The sequence below is a fragment of the Stegostoma tigrinum genome, chromosome 23 (genome assembly GCF_030684315.1).
Source record: "Stegostoma tigrinum isolate sSteTig4 chromosome 23, sSteTig4.hap1, whole genome shotgun sequence".
NCBI classification, from domain to species: domain Eukaryota; kingdom Metazoa; phylum Chordata; class Chondrichthyes; order Orectolobiformes; family Stegostomatidae; genus Stegostoma; species Stegostoma tigrinum.
This window is the reverse complement of record NC_081376.1, coordinates 54,368,595-54,389,278: the sequence shown is the minus strand read 5'-3', so window position 1 is coordinate 54,389,278 and position 20,684 is coordinate 54,368,595. Positions and strand designations below refer to the sequence as shown.

The window sequence follows — 20,684 nt, the reverse complement described above, 5'->3', positions numbered from 1 at the left end:
CTCAATCAAACAAACCCTTCGTTCACCCAAATTCAGGGATCCCATAGCAATTCTCAGGGAGGTCCCTGGAGCAATGGGAGCGTCTCCCACCACCCCCAGAGGCGCTACAGCAATGGAGAAATACCAGTCTCTCACTGGCCGGCAGCTCTTAGCAGGTGGGACTTCAGCCCTCTGGGCCCTACCTCCCACAGAGGACCCGGTGATGGCCATTTAACTGCCTGCCAGGTATTTAACAAACTCAGGCCTCCCACATGTGGGAGCATGGGCTTCCCATCAGCTCAGACGAACTTGGCAAAAACCTGGTGTTAAAAGATCCTGGGAAATCTTCACCAATTTGTTACATTTCCATACCCCCACTTGCCTGGATGGGGGCAGCCCCAACAACACTCAAGAAGCTTGACACCATCCAGGACAAAGCAGCCACTTGATTGACATCACATCCACAAACATTTACTCCCTCCACCATCGACGCTCAGTAGCAGCAGTGTGTACTATCTACAAGATGTTCTGCAGAAATTCACCAGAGATCCTCAGGCAGCACCTTCCAAACCCATGACCACTTCCATCTAGAAGGACAAAGGCAGCAGATAGATGGGAACACTGCCCCCTGCGATGGCCACTCACCATCCTGACTTGGAAATATATCGCTGTTCCTTCAGTGTCACTGGGTCACAATCCTGGAATTTCCTCCCTAAGGGCACAGTGGGTCAACCACAGCAAGCTATGGGAGCTCTTCCCGGATCCAGCTGATAGCTAGCCGATTTTCGCAGTCAGAGTGAGAGAGGGTTTTCACCTGCCACACATGAGTAACTATGGGATTCTCCTGTGACTGTGACCATCACCGCACTCTTACACCTGAACCCAAGGTAATGCAGACACAATGTTCAGTCCCATTGGTTCCCTCCTGTAATGTTGAAATTGTTTTTAACCCTGCCCTTACATGGAAAAAAAATCACAACAGAAGTCTGCAGTTCGGGATATAATCCCTAGAGGGTGGTTTTCTGTTGAGCAGTCAGCCCCTCATGATCTTTGTAATCACATGAGATCAAAGCCCAGCCTGTTTGAAGTTTCTTTGATACTTCATGTGTTACATTCTATCAGTCTCTCTCTCTCTCTCTCTCTCTCTCCCCCGCTCTTTCCAACCAGCCACTTAATTTACAGAGAACATAGAACATAGAACATTACAGCACAGTACAGGGCCCTTTGGCCCTCGATGTTGTGCCGACTTGAAATAACGATCTCAAGCCCAATATTTACAGCTATTTTTGATTGCACCAGCTCTCCTTGCAGAAGCACATTTTGGAATTACAGGTTAAATATATTGACAATATTTGGAGGTTCTGACCCAAGCTCAAGACTCCCATTCCCAATATTGAAACCAGCCTTTCATCTTTCCAGCCTCAATGAAATAAGAGCTTATTACTGCGGAATCATGAGTATCAAATTGTTTTGTGTATGTGATTTCAAGGTGATCCGTGGAAACCTTAAAACAAATGACCCATAGCCACTTCGCATTGTTCAGTCAAGCATTACCCTTAAAGATTTAATTCCAGTGTTCGTGAAAAGACAACAAAGATTGAAGCTGGATGAACACAGCAGGCCAAGCAGCATCTCAGGAGCACAAAAGCAGATGTTTCGGGCCTAGACCCTTCATCAGAGACGGGGATGGGGAGAGGGTTCTGGAATAAATAGGGAGAGAGGGGGAGGCGGACCAAAGATGGAGAGAAAAGAAGATAGGTGGAGAGAGTATAGGTGGGGAGGTAGGGAGGGGATAGGTCAGTCTAGGGAAGACGGACAGGTCAAGGAGGCAGGATGAGGTTAGTAGGTAGGAAAAGAGGGTGCGGCTTGAGGTGGGAGGAGGGGATGGGTGAGAGGAAGAACAGGTTAGGGAGGCAGAAACAGGTTGGACTCGTTTTGGGATGCAGTGGGGGGAGGAGAAGAACTGGGCTGGTTTTGGGATGCAGTGGGAGAAGGGGAGATTTTGAAGCTTGCGAGGTCCACGTTGATACCATTGGGCTGCAGGGTTCCTAAGCAGAATATGAGTTGCTGTTCCTCAAACCTTCGGGTGGCATCATTGTAGCACTGCAGGAGGCCCATGATGGACATGTTGTCTGAAGAATGGGAGGGAGAGTTGAATGGGGGTGATGGGGGTGAGGGAGGAGGTGTGGGGGCAAGTGTAGCATTTCCTGCGGTTGCATGGGAAGGTACTGGGTGTTGTTGGGTTGGAGGGGAGTGTGGAGCGAACAAGGGAGTCGTGGAGAGACTGGTCTCTCCGGAAAGCAGACAAGGGTGGGGATGGAAAAATGTCTTGGGTGGTGGGGTCAGATTGTAGATGGTGGAAGTGTCAGAGGATGATGCGTTGTATCCGGATGTTGGTGGGGTGGTATGTGAGAACGAGGGGAATCCTCTTGGACGGTTGTGGCGGGGGCAGGGTCTGAGGGGTGTGTTGCGGGAGATGTGGTCAAGGGTGTTCTCGACCACTGCGGGGGGAAAGTTGCAGTCCTGGAAGAACGTGGGCATCTGGGATGTGCGGGAGTGGAATGCCTCATCCTGGGAGTAGATGCGGCGGAGGCGGGGGAATTGGGAATAGGGGATGGAATTTTTGCAGGAGGGTGGGTGGGAGGAGGTGTATTCCAGGTAGCTGTGGGAGTCAGTGGGCTTGAAATGGAAATCAGTTTCTAGCTGGTTACCTGGTTAACCGACGGAACCCCGCCCACAGCCGATGCCAACGGAACCCCGCCCACAACCTCCACAGCCAGCACCCCCAGAGTAGACAGCCACACTGAGCCCTGCCGCATCTTCACCATCCCCGCAGACCTCCCACTGACTGAGGACGAACAGTCAGTCCTAAGCAAGGGGCTGGCCTTTGTCCCCCTCCACCTACACATCAACGAATACCAGTCACGTTTGGACATCGAGCAGTTTTCCCACTGCCTTCGCCTCCACGCTTACTTCTTTAGCCGGGAGCATAACCCTCCCTCCACTGACCCCTTCACCCTCCTCCAACACAAGTCCTCCTCCTGGACACCACTCCCAGGCCTCCTACCCTCCCTTGACCTCTTCATCTCCAACTGCCGTCGAGACATTAACCACCTCAAACTCTCCACCCCTCTCACCCACTCGAACCTCTCCCCCGCAGAACGGGCAGCCCTCCGCTCCCTCCGCTCCAACCCCAAACTCACCGTCAAACCCGCACACAAGGGTGGCACAGTTGTAGTACTTCGCACTGACCTCTACATCGCCGAGGCCAAACGCCAACTCTCTGACACCTCCTCCTACCGCCCCCTTGATCATGACCCCACCCCCGAGCACCAAACCATCATCTCCAACACCACCCATGACCTCATCACCTCAGGGGACCTCCCACCCACAGCCTCCAACCTCATTGTTCCCCAACCCCGCACGGCCCGTTTCTACCTCCTTCCCAAAATCCACAAACCTCCTGCCCTGGTCGGCCCATTGTCTCAGCCTGTTCCTGCCCCAACGAACTCATCTCCACCTATCTGGACTCCATTTTCTCCCCTTTGGTCCAGGAACTCCCCACCTACGTCCGTGACACCACCTACGCCCTCCACCTCCTCCAGGACTTCCAATTCCCCAGCCCCCAACACCTCAATTTCACCATGGACATCCAGTCCCTATACACCTGTATTCCGCATGTGGATGGCGTCAAGGCCCTCCGCTTCTTCCTGTCCCGCAGGCCCGACCAATCCCACTCCACCGACACCCTCATCCGCCTAGCTGAACTCGTCCTCACCCTCAAAAACTTCTCTTTCGATTCCTCCCACTTTCTACAGACAAAGGGGGTGGCCATGGGCACCCGCATGGGCCCAAACTATGCCTGTCTCTTTATACGTTAATGTCCATTTCAAGCCCACTGACTCCCACAGCTACCTGGAATACACCTCCTCCCACCCACACTCCTGCAAAAATTCCACCCACTATTCCCAATTCCTCCGCCTCTGCCGCATCTGCTCCCAGGATGAGGCAATCCACTCCCGCACATCCCAGATGTCCACATTCTTCCAGGACTGCAACTTTCCCCCTGCAGTGGTCGAGAACGCCCTTGACCACGTCTCCCGCATTTCCCACAACACATCCCTCACACCCCGCCCCCAACACAACCGCCCTCAAAGGATCCCCCTCGTTCTGACATACCACTCCACCAACCTCCGGATACAACACATCATCCTCCGACACTTCCGTCATCTACAATCCGACCCCACCACTGAAGACATTTTTCCATCCCCACCCCTGTCTGCCTTCCGGAGAGACCACTCTCTCTGTGACTCCCTTGTCCGCTCCACACTCCCCTCCAACCCCACCACACCTGGCACCGTCCCCTGCAACCACAGGAAGTGCTACACTTGCCCCCACACCTCCTCCCTCACCCCTATCCCAGGCCCCAGGATGACCTTCCATATCAAACAGAGGTTCACCTGCACATCTGCCAACGTGGTATATTGTATCCATTGTACCCGGTGTGGCTTCCTCTACATTGGGGAAACCAAGCGGAGGCTTGGGGACCGCTTTGCAGAACACCTCTGCTCGGTTCGCAATAAACAACTGCACCTCCCAGACACGAACCATTTCAACTCCCCCTCCCATTCCTTCGACGACATGTCCATCCTGGGCCTCCTGCAGTGCCACAATGATGCCACCCGAAGGTTGCAGGATCAGCAACTCATATTCCACTTGGGAACCCTGCAGCCCAATGGTATCAATGTGGACTTCACAAGCTTCAAAATCTCCGCTTCGCCCACTGCATCCCAAAACCAGCCCAGCTCGTCCCCTCCCCCCACTGCATCCCAAAACCAGCCCAGCCTGTCTCCGCTTCCCTAACCTGTTCTTCCTCTCACCCATCCCTTCCTCCCACCTCAAGCCGCACCTCCATTTCCTACCTACTAACCTCATCCCGCCTCCTTGACCTGCACGTCTTCCCTAGACTGACCTATCCCCTCCCTACCTCCCCACGTATACTCTCCTCTCTACCTATCTTGTTTTCTCTCCATCTTCGGTCCACCTCCCCCCTCTCCCTATTTATTCCAGTTCCCTCTCCCCATCTCCCTCTCTGATGAAGGGTCTAGGCCCGAAACGTCAGCTTTTGTGCTCCTGAGATGCTGCTTGGCCTGCTGTGTTCATCCAGCCTCACATTTTATTATCTTGGATTCTCCAGCATCTGCAGTTCCCATTATCACTCATTCATGAAAAGACAGTTAGGAGGATGAGTCACTGCTCAGGTTTCCCATTCCAAACTGAAAATCCATCTTTTTTTGATTTTAATCATTAATCGATTTATAATGATTGCCACCAGTCGTACTATTTCAATAGCTCAGTCATAGTGTTTGAGCTGTTTCCCCTACAGGTATGGCAAATGCCCAGTCAAAACACAGCAGCCATAAATGAAGTTGTATTGCTGGCACTCAGTTATTGATGATGAATTTTCATTTACATTATTACAGAATTGCCTCTGCGCCTCACTGGAGCCATCCCTGCTTATTCCTGTCCTCTCTTCTGGACTGAATTCAATGGATTTTGTTTCCGTTTTTTTCCTGAGACCAAGAGTTGGGCTGAAGCTGATCTTTACTGTGCGGAATTTTCAAATGGATTCAGATCAGCCAAACTAGCATCAATCCACAGGTAATGATAACCTGGCCATTTCCTGAGTTAACTACTGATAAATATTTCAACTAAAATGTATAAATCTGAGTGAAAACAAAGTTGCAAGAGAAGCTCAGCAAATCTGGCAGCTTTTGAGAAGGAGATAAACAGAGTTAACATATGGTAACCCTTCCTCAGAACTGCCAGACCTGTTGAGCTTCACCAGCATAATAATGAAATGTGAGGCTGGATGAACACAGCAGGCCCAGCAGCATCTCAGGAGCACAAAAGCTGACGTTTCGGGCAGCTTTGTTTTTGACCCTGATGTACAGCATCCACAGTTCTTTCGGTTTTTATTTTGTATCAATTTGAGGTTGAATATAGAAATGTTCACAGGATAATCAAGTTTGTAAATCTTTATACAACCAACTTGATCTGCACTTTTAGTCATTCATTGAATTCATTCAGGAAATGTGGGCGTCGCTGTATGGGCCCAGCATTTGTTGCCTGTCCCTACCTGCCCTTGAGAAGGTGGTGGAGAGCTGCCTTCTTGAACCGCTGCAGTTTGTCTGTTGTGAGTTGATCCCCAATGCCCTCAGGGAGGCAATTCCAGGATTTTGACCCAGTGACAGTGAAGGAACAGGGATATATTTCTAAATCAGGATAATTTTAATGTAGTTCTGTGTTGTCAACCAATTTAGTTTAGTTCAAAAGCATTATCAAAAGTTAACAAAGACACTAGGTTAATTGATACCAGACCATTCGACTTGTAAAAAATAGTCAAATTCTCATCTCATGAGTTTCTCATTCTTTAGCTTTGGACTCTGAATTTTCTCTAAATGTTTGATACTGGGCATTACCTAATGTGAGTGGAATGGTTACAATAACCTACCCTTATCATAAGGTGTAACAGCAGAAGTAGGCCATTCAGCCCGTCGAGTCTGCTCTGCTATTCAATAATATCATGGCTGATATGATAATCCTCGACCCCACCTTCCTCACTTTTCCACACAACCCTCGATTCCCTTATTGATTGAAAATATGTGCCTCGGTCTTGACTATACTGAATGACCCAGCCTCGACAGCTCTCTGTGGTAAAGAATTCCATCCTTTCACTAACCTTGGAGAGAAGAAATTCATCCCCAGATCTGTCCTAAATGGGTGATCCCTTAACTCTAAGTTAATTCTCTCTGGCCCTGGACTCTCCCACAAGGGGAACAACTTTTCCACAACTAACCTGGACATGCACATGGACAGCAGTGAATTGAGGGGAATGTAGTTTAGGTCATTTTATGTTTGGATTAGGATTATTCCACGGCACAACATTGTGGGCCGAAGGGCCTGTACTGTGCTGTACTTTTCTATGTTCTATGTTCTAATCTGTCAAAACCCCTAAGAATCCTGCAAGTTTCAATAAGGTCACCTGTCAGTCTTTGATATTTATACAAGTACAGACCCAATCTACTCAACCTCGCCTCATAAGACAGTCCCTCCATACCTAGGATCAGTCTGGTGAACTTTCTCTGGACTGCCTCAAATACCAGTATGACTCTCCTCAGATAAGGGACCCAAAATTGTTCATGCTTTCTATGATCTAATTAGTGCTTTGTATGGTTTTAAAAGCAAACCTCCCTGCTTTTATCCTGCATTCCTCTAGCAATAAAGGCCAACATGCTATTTGTGTTCCATATTATCCAGTGAACTTGAAAGGCTAGCTTTTTGTCATTCATGGATGATGATTCCCAAATCCCTCTGTTTGGGAGCTTTCTGCAGTCTGTCTCCATTTAAATAACATGTATCTCCACTATTCTTCCCATGAAAGTGTATAACCTGACATTATCCCACATCATTGGTAATGGGAACTGCAGATACTGGAGAGTCCAAGATAACAAAGTGTGGAGCTGGATGAACACAGCAGGCCAAGCAGCATCTCAGGAGCACAAAAGCTGACGTTTCGGGCCTAGACCCTTCATCAGATCTCATTATCCCTCATCATATTCGAGCTGCCACTTGCTTTAACTTGCCTTAGACCTTCTGCAGATTCTTTGTGTCATCCTCACCTCTTGCCTTCCCAATGCAGACTTTGTGAGAGTGCATTGACTTCCCTTATACAAGTCATTAATACAGATTATAAATATTTGTCGGTTGAGCACGGATCCGCAATTCCCAGTGTTGTTTGGGGTTACGTTTCAATGTTAAGGGAACGAGAGATCAGTTTGTGCTGTGTCAGATACACAGCATGCAAATGAAGGATAAAATATTGCCATCTAAAGTGGAAACAGAAGATAATTCCAGTGAACCAATGTGTGGCTTTTATACAGAGGGTTCCCTCCAATAAATATTAATGACAGAAACTAAACTGAAAAACTCACATCATCCTCAGTTTGTCCAAACACAGCAGGCAAATTGTGGACATGGCCTCTGATGCTGATACTCTACTGTTTTGATACTATTAAGATCCTCTACAGAAAAAAAATAAACATTTGTCAGAACCATCTGGAATGATCAGAGGTGACCTTTAAACTCAAAGTTAAAGCCCATGAGATAAATTCAGTTGGATTGGAGAGTTCTGACTTTACGTTGATGTTTCTCAATGAACAGTGTTGGAGGGGAACCTCTTTCCCAAACAGCATTGGTAACTTCAGGGCTGGGTTCTGATGTTACTGATTTCCCAATAGGACAGCATTTCTACACCCTCTCGCAATCCTATTGCTTTTGCTGGAAACTACAGGACAGGAATGTCCAACAATGTGTCCCTAATGGGAGGGTCAAAGTAAATACTCTCCCCTTCATAGGGAATCAGCCCAGGATTATTGTACTGAGGGGTAGAACGGGTAGTCAGAAGATATGCTGCTTTACAAAGTTAACCAGCTCAATCCTGCACCAACCACTTCTCTCGGCTCCACTGACCATACAGATGCCTACATGGTTTAATGGTGACACTCTACAGTAAATCTCAAATCCTTAGACACACGAACATACAGAAGGGGTATATACATAGAATGCCTACAGTGCGGAAACAGGCCTTTTGCCCCATCAAGTCTACACCAACCCTCTAAAGAGCATCCCACCCAATCTCTGTCACCCTACATTCCTATCTATGGGCAAATTCCCTAATCCATCTAACCTACACATCCCTGGATAACAAAGTGTGAAGCTGGGTGAACACAGCAGGCCAAGCAGCATCTTAGGAGCACAAAAGCTGACGTTTTGGGCCTAGACCCTTCATCAGAGAGGGGGATGGGGATGGCCTGCTGTGTTCATCCAGCTTTACACTTTGTTATCTTGGATTCTCCAGCATCTGCAGTTCCCATTATCTCTCATTCCTGGATACCACAGACAATTTAGTGTAGCAAATCCACCTAACCTGCACATCTTTGTGACTCCAGGAGGAAACCCACGCAGACACAGGAGGAAGGTGCAAACTCTACACAGTCACCCGAGGCTGGTATTGAACCTGTGAGGCAACAATGCTATCATTGAGCCACCGTGCTGTGCTTAAGAATCTAGGGGTACAGGCCCACAGTTCCCTGAACACAGCAACACAAATAGATAAGGTAGTCAAGAAGTTGCTTGGCATGTTTGCTTTCCTTAGCTGGGGCATTGAGCATAAAAATTGGCAAGTGATGTTGTAGCTGTATAGAATTTTAGTTTGGTCATTATTGGAATACGGTGTGCTGTTCTGATCACCAGTCCACCAGAAGGAAGTGGAGGTTTCGGAAAGGATGTTGCCTGGTTTGGAGGGTATTAGCTATGAGGAGAGACTGGACACACTCAGTTTGTTTTCACTTGAGTGTCAGAGGCTGAGAGGTGACATGATAGTTGGAATCTTTTTCTCAGGGTAAAAACGTCAGTTACTAGGGGACATAGGTAGAAGGTAAAGGAAGTAAGTTTAAAGGAGATGTGAGAGGCAGGTTTTTTTACACAGCGGATGGTAAGTGCCTGGAATGATCTGCCAGAAGAGGTGATGGATGCAAGTATAAAAGAAGCATTTAAGAAGCATTTTTCAAGTACGTGAATAGACAGGGAACAGAGGGACACAGACCACAAGGAGGCAAAAGGTTTTTAGTTAAGAAAGGCACCATGTGCTGGTATAGGCCTGTTCCTGTAACGTACTGTTCTTTGTTCTCTGCTGTCTGTGCACACACTAAATGTGATAGGTTGAGAACAGGTCTGGCAGCTTGCATAGATCATCAGGAAGAGCTACAATATTCTGATCTCCAGGAATTTGACCCAGTGACACTGAAGGAACAGTGACATATTTCCAAGTCAGGATGGTGAGTGGCTTGAAGGGGAACTTGCAGAAGGAGGTGTTCCCATGTCTCTGCTGTCTTTCTCCTTTTAGATGGGGGTGGCTGTCAGTTTGGAAGGTGCTGCCTGAGGATCTTTGGTGAATTTCTGCAGAGTATCTTGTAGATAGTACACACTGCTGCTACTGAGTATCGGTGCTGGAGGGAGTGGGATGTTTGTGGATGGGGTTCCAATCAAGCTGCTGCTTTGTCCTGGATGGTGTCAAGCTTCTTGAGTGTTGTTGGGGCTGCACACATCCAGGCAAGTGGGGAGATTTCCATCACACTCCTGACTTGTGCTGTGTAGATAGTGGGACAGGATTTGGGGCATCAGGAGGTCAGTTACTTGCCACAATATTCCCAGCTTCTGAGCTGCTCTTGTAGACACTGTGTTTATGTGGTGAGTCCAGTTGAGTTTCTGGTCAATAGTAAGCCCCCAGGAACAAAAACGAAATTGCTGGAAAAGCTCAGCAGGTTTAGCAGAATCTGTGAAGGAAAAAACAGAGTTAACCTCTCGGTTCCAGTGACCCTTTCTCAGAACCCAGAACCCTTCCTGTTCTGAGGAAGAGACACCGAACTGAAATGCTAATTCTGCTTTTCCTTCACAGATGCTGCCAGACCTGCTGAGATTTTCCAGTAGGTTCTGTTTTTGTTCCTGATTTACAGCATCTGCGGTTCTTTCAGTTTTTATTCAGTAAACCCCAGGATGTTGGTAGTGACAGTAATACTGCTGATTGTCAAGGAATGGTGATTAGATTGCCTTCTGCTGAAGAGGCTTAACATCCCTTCCTATCACTTCTGATCATTGAGAGTCGACTGATGGGGAGGTAATTGGCCACGTTGGATTTGTCCTGCTTTTCCTGGCCGGAACGTTGTTGAGCAGCGTTCCACATTGTTGGGTCAGTGCCAATGTTGTAGCTGTGCTGGAACAGCTTGGATTGATTAATCTTTGTTGTTTTCCTGAAGGTTTGAAACTTACTAAAGTAATGCAAATGGGTGCTTGGGCATTGCAATAGAGACTTGACCTGAGGGATGAGGTCTGCTCCACAGGAATGCACAGAGGTGCCAAGTCAGCAGACACGCCTGCACTCACCCACATTCGAAACAGGAGTGTTCCAGCAGCTGGACTGTCTCAGCTGACATCTCCAACTCAGTGTGTCATTGCATCTGACATTACAAACATTACGCATTAGTTACTCTCCTGCTAATTATCAGTAACCCTGTGAATTCTCTGCTCAGGTTTCACAATTTGACCTCAAGATCAATTAAAACTGTTCTCAATTATAATTTAAGAAGCGTTTAAAAAGGTTTCTCTTGTTGATTTGATGACACCGTCGCTGACCCACTGCTGTGGCCATATAAAAACGGAAAGAGTGGCAGATGCTGAAAATCAGGAACACAACCAGAAATTCCAGGCAAAGCTCAATACATGTGGCAGCATGTGTGAGGAAAAATCTGTGTCAATACTTCAGGTCTGGTTATCTTTCCTCAGAGCTGGAATGCTGTGGCCGTTTGTCTGACGGAAATTGGTGGTGTGGCGGACTGTGAAGATTATTATCTCAGAGTACAACAGGACCGTGATCAGATGGGTCAATGGGCCGAGAAGCGGTAGATGGAATTTAATTCAGATAAATGTGAGGTGTGGCATTTTGGAAAGGTACATCAAGGCAGGATTTATACGGTGAATTTTAGGACCCTGGGGAGTGTTGCTAAATGAAGAGAACGAGGGATGCAGGTACATAGTTCGTTGAAAGTAGAGTCACAGGTAAACAAGATAGTGAAGAAGACATTTAGCATGCTTTCCTTCATCAGAACATTGATTATAGGATTTGGAGGTCATGTTGTGGCTGTACAGGACATTGGTTAAGCCACTATTGCTGTACTATGTACAGTTCTGGTCTCCCTTCTAAATGAAGGATGTTGTCAAACTTGATAGGGTGCAGAAAAGATTTACAAGGATGTTGCCGGAACTGGAGGGTTGGAGCTACAGGGAGAGGCTGGATAGGCTGGGGCTATTTTCCCTGGAGCATCAGAGACTGAGGGAGTGACCTTGGAACACAGAACATAGAACATAAAACTGTGCAGCACAGGAATGGACCTAGCGAGTTTTGAGAAGATTTGTAGCTCAGGTTGAGGTTCTGGATGTGAGTTTGCTCGCTGAGTTGGAAGGTTAGTTTTCAGATGTTTCATCACCATTCTAGGTAACATTATCAGTGAGCCTCTGACGATGCAGAGACTCGAACAAACAGCTCTGCCAATCATCCAACCCAAACTTTGGGTCCGCTATGTGGATGACACCTTTGTCATCACTAAACAAAACAAATTAGAGGAAACCTTCAAGACCATCAATAATACCCTTACTGGCATAACATTCACAAAAGAGGAGGAAAACAACAGCAAACTGCCATTCCTAGATGTCTCAGTAGAGCAAACAGCCAGTGGGGAACTTCAAACCAGCGTCTACAGAAAAACAACACATACGGACCAAATATTGAACTACAGGAGCAACCATTCCAACACCCACAAACGAAGCTGCATTAGAACATTATTCCAACGAGCCACCACACACTGCAGCACAGAGGAACTACGCAGAGCAGAGGAAAATCACCTATACAGTGTATTCAAAAAGAATGGGTACCCTCTGAACACAGTCCGCCGATTTCTCAGCAACAAACCCAAACAAACAGACAAAACAGGCTCAGAAACCATAACCACTCTCCCCTACATCAAAGACATCTCGGAAATGACAGCCAGACTACTCGGACCTCTTGGCATCAGGGTAGCCCACAAACCCACCAACACACTAAAACAGCAGCTAATGAACTTAAAAGACCCTATACAGACAACAAATAAAACGAACGTCATCTACAAAATACCTTGCAAGAACTGTGACAAACACTACATTGGACAAACTGGCAGGAAGCTAGCCACCAGGATACATGAACATCAACTAGCCACAAAACGACATGACCCACTATCACTAGTATCCTTACATACAGATGAGGAAGGATACCACTTTGATTGGGACAACACATCCACCCTAGGACAAGCCAAACAGAGACATGCACAAGAATTCCTAGAAACATGGCATTCCAACCGGAACTCCATCAACAAACACATTGATTTGGAGCCAATCTACCATCCCCTGAGAAAAAGAACAGGAAATGACAGCACCAATGCAGGAAATGGCATCACCAACCCAAGGAAACCTAATCAGATAAATAGAAAGCGGGACATAACACCAGCGCTACGTCGGAGGCTCACTGATAATGTTACCTAGAATGGTGACTAAACGTCTGAAAACTAACCTTCCAGCTCAGCGAGCAAACTCACATCCAGGAATGGACCCTTTGGCCCATAATGTTGTGCTGAAAATGACCCCAGAACCAAGGCTGAGGGAAGGGCAGGACTGGCCGCTCCATGTTTCAGGATACAGAAGCAACAGGCATCTCAGAAGTACAGGTAAGCAGGGAACGGGGGGGCTGCCCTTTTGATGGGGAAAGACATAACAACAGCACTTAGTGAGGATATTCTTAAGGGGTCATCAAATGAGGCCATATGGTTAGAACTTAGAAATTTGAAGGAGATGGTCACTCTGTTGGGACTGTATTATAGATCCGCAAATAGCCAGTGGGTACTAGAGGAGCAGATGTGTAGAGAGATTGCAGATACCTGTAGGAAACAAGGTCGGGCAAGTGACTGAAATGTCAGTCGGAGAGCACTTTGGGTCAAGTGACCAGAACTCTCTTAGTTTTAACATGGTTATGGAAAAAGGTAGGATAGGCACCCAGGTTCAGGTGTTGAGCTGCAGCAGGGCCAATTTTGGAGCCATTAGGCAGGACCTACCAGAGGTTGATTAGATGAATCTGTTTGAAGGAAAAGGAGCGACTGGCAAATGGGAGGCTTTTAAAAGTGTGATATCACAAGTCCAGGGACAGTGTGGCCCTGTGAGGGTGAAGGGAAAAGCTGGCAGGTTTAGGGATCCTGGCTGATGAGGGATGTTGAGGCTGTGATCAGGAAAGAAGAACAAGTTTAAGCTATCAGGCTCAAAGTGAATCCCTAGGTGACTATAAAAAGTGTCGGAGCACACTTAAGAGGGAAATCAGAAGAGCAAAAAGAGGGTATGAGATGGATCTGGAATGTAAGGTTAAAGATAATCCCAAGAGGGCCTGTAGCTATATTAAGAGTAAAAGCATGGCTAGGGAGAGAATAGGTCCCCTTAAAGAGCAGCATGGCCGCCTAAGTGTGGAGCCACAGGAGATGGGGGAGATCTTAATGAATATTTGTCTTCAGTGTTTGCCGAGGAGAGAATCATGATGCTAAGGAAATAAGGGAAACAACTGGGGATGGCTTGGATCGTATACACCACCTAGAGAGGAGGTGTTTGCAGCTTTAAAGTGCATTAAAGTGGAGAAGCTAGAAGGGATATGAAAAAGCCTTGGTGGGTAGGATTAAGGAAAACCCCAAAATGTTCTATACTTATGTGAGATGCAAGAGGATGGCCAGAGTGAGGGTAGGGCCAATCAGGGACAGTGGAGGGAACTTGTACACAGAGTCAGAGAAGGTAGGGGAGGTACTTAATGAATACTTTGCTTCAGTATTCACCCATGAGAGGGACCTTGATGTTTGTGAGGACAGCATGAAACAGGCAGATATACTCGAACAGGTTGTTGCTCGGAAGGAGGATGTGCTAGAAATTTTGAAAAACATGAGGATAGGTAAGTCTCCCAGGCCAGATGGGATATACCCAAGATTGTATCAGTGATAATGGGAACTGCAGATGCTGGAGAATCCAAGATAACAAAGTGTGGAGCTGGATGAACACAGCAGGCCAAGCAGCATCTCAGGAGCACAAAAGCTGACGTTTCAGGCCTAGACCCTTCATCAGAGAGGCCCAAAACGTCAGCTTTTGTGCTCCTGAGATGCAGCTTGGCCTGCTGTGTTCATCCAGCTCCACACTTTGTTATCTGGGACATACCCAAGGTTGCTACGGGATGAGATTGCTGCCCCTTTGGCGATGACCTTTGCATCCTCGCTGTCCACTGGAGTAGTACCAGATGTTTGGAGGGTGGCAAATGTTATTCCCTTGTTCAAGAAAGGGAATAAGGATAATCTTGGGAATTACAGATGAGTCAGTCTTACTTCTGTGGTGCGTAAATTATTGGATAGGATTCTGAGAGATAGTATTTATGATTATTTGGAAAAGTGCAGTTTGATTAGAAATAATCAACATGTCTTTGAGAGGGACAGCTCAAGCCTCACAAGCCCTACTGAATTCTTTGAAGATGTGACAAACACATCAATGAAAGTAGAGCAGTGGATGTGGTGTATATGGATTTTAGGAAGGCATTTGATAAGGCACCACACGATAAGCTCATTCAGAAAGTAAGGAGGCATGGGATTCATGGAAATTTGGCTGTCTGGATACAGAATTGGCTGTCCAATAGAAGACAGAGGGTGGCAGTAGATCGAAAGTATTCAGCCTGAAGTTCGGTGACCAGTCGTGTTCCGCAGGGATCTGTCCTGGGCCGCTGCTCTTTGTGATCTTTATAAATGACTTGGATGAGGAAGTGAAGGGTGGGTTAGTAAGTTTGCTGATGACATGAAGTTGGTGGAGTTGTGGGCAGAGTGGAGGGCTGTTGTAGGTTGCAACAGGACATTGACAGGATGCACAGCTGGATAAAGAAGTGGCAGATGGAATTCAACCCAGAAAAGTGTGAAATGATTCATTTTGGAAGGTCGAATTTGAATGCACAATACAGGGTTAATGGCAGGAATCTCGGCAGTGTGGAGGAACAGAGGGATCTTGGAGTCCACATCCATAGATCCTTCAAAGTTGCTACCCAAGTTGACGGCGTTGTAAAGAAGGCATATGGTGTGTTGGCTTTCATTGCAAGGGGAATAGAGTTTAAGAGCCGTGAGGTTATGCTGCAGCTCTATAAAACCCTGGTGAGACCACACTTGGAATATTGTGTTCAGTTCTGGTCACCCCATTACAGGAAAGATGTGGAAGCTTTAGAGAGGGTGCAGAGGAGATTTACCAGGATGCTGCCTGGACTGGAGGACAGGTCCTATGAGGAAAGGTTGAGGGACTGTTTCTTGGACTGGAGGCCTGTGGCTAGTGGCATGCCACAAGGGTCGGTGCTGGGACCTTTGTTATTTGTTATTTACATAAATGATTGGGATGTGAGGGCTGCACAGTGGCTCAGCGGTTAGCCCTCGCAGCACCAGGGACCTGGGTTCGATTCCAGCCTCGGGTAACTGTCTGTGTGGAATTTGCACATTTTCCTTGTGTCTACGTGGGTTTCCTCCCACAGTCTAAAGATGTGCAGGTTAGGATGGATTGGCCATGATGGTGTTCAGGGATGTGTAGGTTAGGTGGGTTATAGGGCATGGGTTTGGGTGAGATGCTTTGAGTGTCGGTGAGGACTTGTTGAGCCAAAGAACCTATTTCCACACTGTAGCGATTCTATGATTGCGTTCTATGTGAATGGACAAGACATGATTAGTAAGCCTGTGGATGATACAATGTTAGGAGATATTTTTGATGGTATGGAAGGTTATCAAAAATTAGAGAGATCTTGATCAAACAGGGAAGTGACCTGAGGATTGGGCAAATATAATTCAATACGTGTGATAAGTGTGAGGTTTTGCACTTTGCAAAGTCAAACTAATGTAGGACTTTAACATTTATTGTTAAGGTACTGAGCAGTGGTGTGGAACAGAGGGACCTAGGAGTACAAGTACATAGTTCATTGAAAGTGGGGTCACAGGTGGCCAGGGTGGTGAAGGCAGCATTTAGTGTGCTGGCCTTCACTGGTCAGGGCATTGAGCATAGGAGTTAGGACGTTATGTTACAGTTGCATCAGTCATTGGTGAGGCCGCACTCGGAGTATTGTGGACAGTTTTGGTCACTCTGTTATAGGAAAGACATAAATAAATGGGAAAATGTGCAAAGAAGATTTATGAGGATATTGCCAGGACTGGTGGCTTGAATTATAGGGAGAGGTTGGCCAGGATAGGGCTTTATTCCATGGAACATCAGAGAATGAGGGTGACCTAATTGCGATGTATAAAACCATGAGGGGCGTAGACAGGATGAATGCGTACAGTCTTTTTCCCAGGGATGGGGAATTGAAAACTAGAGTGTGTAGGTTTAAAGGCAAGAGGGGTCTTTGAGGTGTAAGGTTATTCCTATTTCGCTGGCATGCTTGTATAAGGATGCCAGCCTCAGCAGCATTTCTTTGCAATGTCCCTGCAAGTATTGAGGGGCACCAGGCTGCTGCTAGGTAGGATAAAGTTACCAAAGTATAGGTTACAGCATCTGCAGTATTTCCTCCTGTGGACTACATCCTGCTGTGCAAAGCAAGGCCCTCTTTTCATTAAAACTCAGCAATGGTCTATTTTCTAGCATTGTTATTTAGATCGGTCCTCTAACCCTGCATACAAAGCAATGGGTAGTATCCAAATCTCTAGCCCAATAAGTCTGGGTCAATTCCCAGCTGTCTCTGTGTCTGAACGGGATGTTTACAAATATCTATAAGACAGTCCTTAATTCCTCAATGGTTCTAGGGACCTTGCGGTGCAGAGTAATCCCCTTACCCTGGGACAGAAAGCTGAGGTCCAATTTATTATTCATGGTGTCAGTTATGATTCCTTTCTCATGTTTGCGATTCCTTATTTCCAATTGTTTTGAAAACGATGATGAGGTAAGTTCAAAAGTTCCACTAATAATATCAGTCAGTCTGCTGATCCGTATTATCGCTAAACTGTTAATCCAGGGACCCGGATAACATTCTGGGGACCTGGGTTCAAATCCCGCTATGGCAGGTGATGGAATTTGAATCCAGTAAAGTATCTGGAATTAAGAGTCTATGATGACCATGAATCCATTGCCAATTGTTGGGAAAAAAAATCATCTGGCTCACTAATGTCCTTTGGGGAACGAAACAGCCACCCTTACCTGGTCTGGCCTACACGTGACTCCAAACCCACAGCAATGTGGTTGACTCTTAAATTGCCCTCGGGGCAATTAGGGATGGGCAATAAATGCTGCCTAGCCAGTGATGCCCTCATCCCATTAACAAGTAAAGGGAAAAAAGGAAGAAGCAGAGTTTCCAGTCTGGTGTGACACCTTCAGAAATGAGACATTTTTATTGTTCTGTGTTGTGGAGGAGAGTCACAAGACTCGAAAAACTTAACTCCAATTCTCTCTTGATAAGATGCTGCAGGGCTTACTGAATTTCTCCAGCATTTTCTGTATGTGTGTCAGATCCCCAAATTCTGCATACTTTTATTTTTAGGTTCGGGGAATTTTAAATGTAAGTCAATATAATATTGTCTTCTGTGTTGTTTTATGCTGCTTTGATATTCAATTTGCCTTATTCAGGCACTACTTATAAAACTGACTATAAACTCAAATCAGAATGACAGGAATGCCACAACCACATAGAAGTTCATAGAACAATACAGCACAGAACAGGCCCTTCGGCCCTTGATGTTCCGCCGACCTGTGAACTAATCTAAACCCCTCCCCCCACACTATCCCATCATCATCCATATGCTTATTCAAGGAGCTCCAGAAAAATTCCTCAGATTGTGCTTATCCTCATAGGCCCCTGAAACATGGAAAAATATCTGTTAATGTCACAGAAATCATACATTCAGAAGCTGACTGGCGTAAGGTGGCTGATTCTGAACAGTTATATAAGTTCTTTAAAGAAAATTTTTAACTTTTAATGTTGAAATAAAATTCGTAATTTTTAGAGAAGCTTCTTCAAGATAAAAGATTGTGCATGTTGGCTAAAAATTAAAAACACTTCCTTCCGTTTTCAGTATTATTAATCAAACCACACGAAGTTACTGCTGAGATGCATGAGGAAAACATTGACTAAAATGCTAGCATTGTGATTATGTAAATTAAGTATAATATAAACTCGGGCCTAACTGAAGTCAGTTCAATTTCCAGTGATAATGGGAACTGCAGATGCTGGAGAATCCAAGATAACAAAGTGTGAAGCTGGATGAACACAGCAGGCCAAGCAGCATCTTGTGCTCCTGAGATGCTGCTTGGCCATCCAGCTCCACACTTTGTTATCCTAGTTCAATTTCCAGCCAGTTTTCAGTATGTTTTTCTCACAATCCCCAAAGTGGAAATTCTGTCCCTAAATATTATTTTCTAGAGATTGCTGAAGCTTCAGATAAAACCCTTTGATCTGCAGACTAAATTTTAAGTTGCTTAGAAGGTGGAATACTGTTTCAAAGTGTTTCTTGCTGTACAGCAATGTTATTTTGTAAGTGAAACTCTGTTTCTTATTCTTTTCCAGCTGGGAAGAGAATGTCTTTGTTTATGACTTAGTTAACAGTCGCGTTCCCGGAATACCGACTGATATTTGGATAGGTCTGCACGATCGGAGAGCGGTAAATCTATTTCCTAAGTATTTAGGGACAATTAACGTTCTTATAATGAACTGTTGAAAACTGGCACAATCTCAAAATTTCAAGGCAACTAATGCTACTTATTGATGTTACTCTGTCTCTCCGCTCCTATTTTGGCCAAATGGATAGAAACAGTGGATAGAAATACAAAGGGGCTAGATTTCCAAAGGGACTGTGGAGGACTTGGAGTATGGAGCCATCTCCCATTGAAGACAGGATTTTAACTCATGGTCCTGGAAATTGTTTCGTAATCTCAATCCCTCTGAGACAGAGAGCAATGTTCGAAAGGCAAGCAAGGGCAGGTGGTAAGGGGAGATGTGAATCAGTTCATTAAGGAGTGTGTGTAGTGCAGAACTAAATGTTTAGTTCACTACTCATTAGGAACACCACCCCCTGCAAGTTCCCCTCCAAGCCACTCACCCTCCTGACTTGGAAGTAGAGCGTCGTTCCCTCACTATTGCTGGGTCAAGATCGTGAAATTCCCTCCCTAAGGGCCATTGTGGGCCTACTATAGCACATGGGACAGTAGCAATTCAAGAAGGCAGCTCACCACCACCTTCTCAAGGGCAGCCAGGAATGGGTAGTAAATGCTGGCCCAGACAGTTGATGCCCTGGTCCTGTGGGTGAATTTAAAACAAGTGAATGCACAGCCGCTGGGATCACAAGGGGCCAATTCAATTTTGTTCTTTAATCGAAGGGTGCAATGCTGCAGATGCTGGAAAGCTGAAATAAACTGAAAATACTGGAAATACGCAGCAGGTCAGCAGTGTCTGTGCCTGATGGAAACCCCCTTGTTCAACTCACAAGCTGCTGGTAGTTCTCTATTACTTTATTTCTCTGCCTTTTCCTCACACTGACCGCTCTGTCCTTTGTGTGCTCCAATCTGTCCAAGAGACTCAAAGTCAGCACAGGGAGCACAACTTTACAGCCTTCCAGAGCCGACCCTGAGTTCAACAAGTACAGACCATAACATTTGCTCCATCTCAAACCGCCTTTTGCTGCATGTTTGTTTTTTTCCTTATTTGTGATTTCATTCAGCCGTTCCATGATCCCGACACATTCTTTGTTTCTTTGCTTGCCCCATTCCCAATCCCTTTGGTCCTGGAAAACTAACTGCGCCATCATTCAATCTGTCCTGTCTAGCACAGACCTGTCTTCTAATCCTCACACAAAACCTATTCCACCTCCCACTTTTCCCAGTTCAGATCAAAGATCACACACCGGAAACATTCATTGTTATTTATTTCTCTCTCCGGCATGTTCTGTTTCACTCTCTCTCTTTCTAACGTGAGTTGTGGCTCTGGGCCTTCTCCTTGTCCTTTCTAGTGCTGTTGGTTCCACTGTTTTTCAGAGAAG

At 46.2% G+C, this 20,684-nt stretch overlaps 1 protein-coding gene across 2 annotated transcripts in view; it reads left to right on the top strand.

Moving 5' to 3' along the window:
* Positions 1-20,684, top strand: part of clec19a (C-type lectin domain containing 19A) — a 117,323-nt gene that overhangs the window by 29,811 nt on the left and 66,828 nt on the right. For both annotated transcript variants that reach the window (XM_059654200.1, XM_048551676.1), the window contains exons 2-3: positions 5,463-5,640; positions 19,217-19,310. In XM_059654200.1, coding sequence (XP_059510183.1) covers positions 5,463-5,640; positions 19,217-19,310 — 272 coding nt within the window. The remainder of the gene's footprint in view (positions 1-5,462; positions 5,641-19,216; positions 19,311-20,684) is intronic.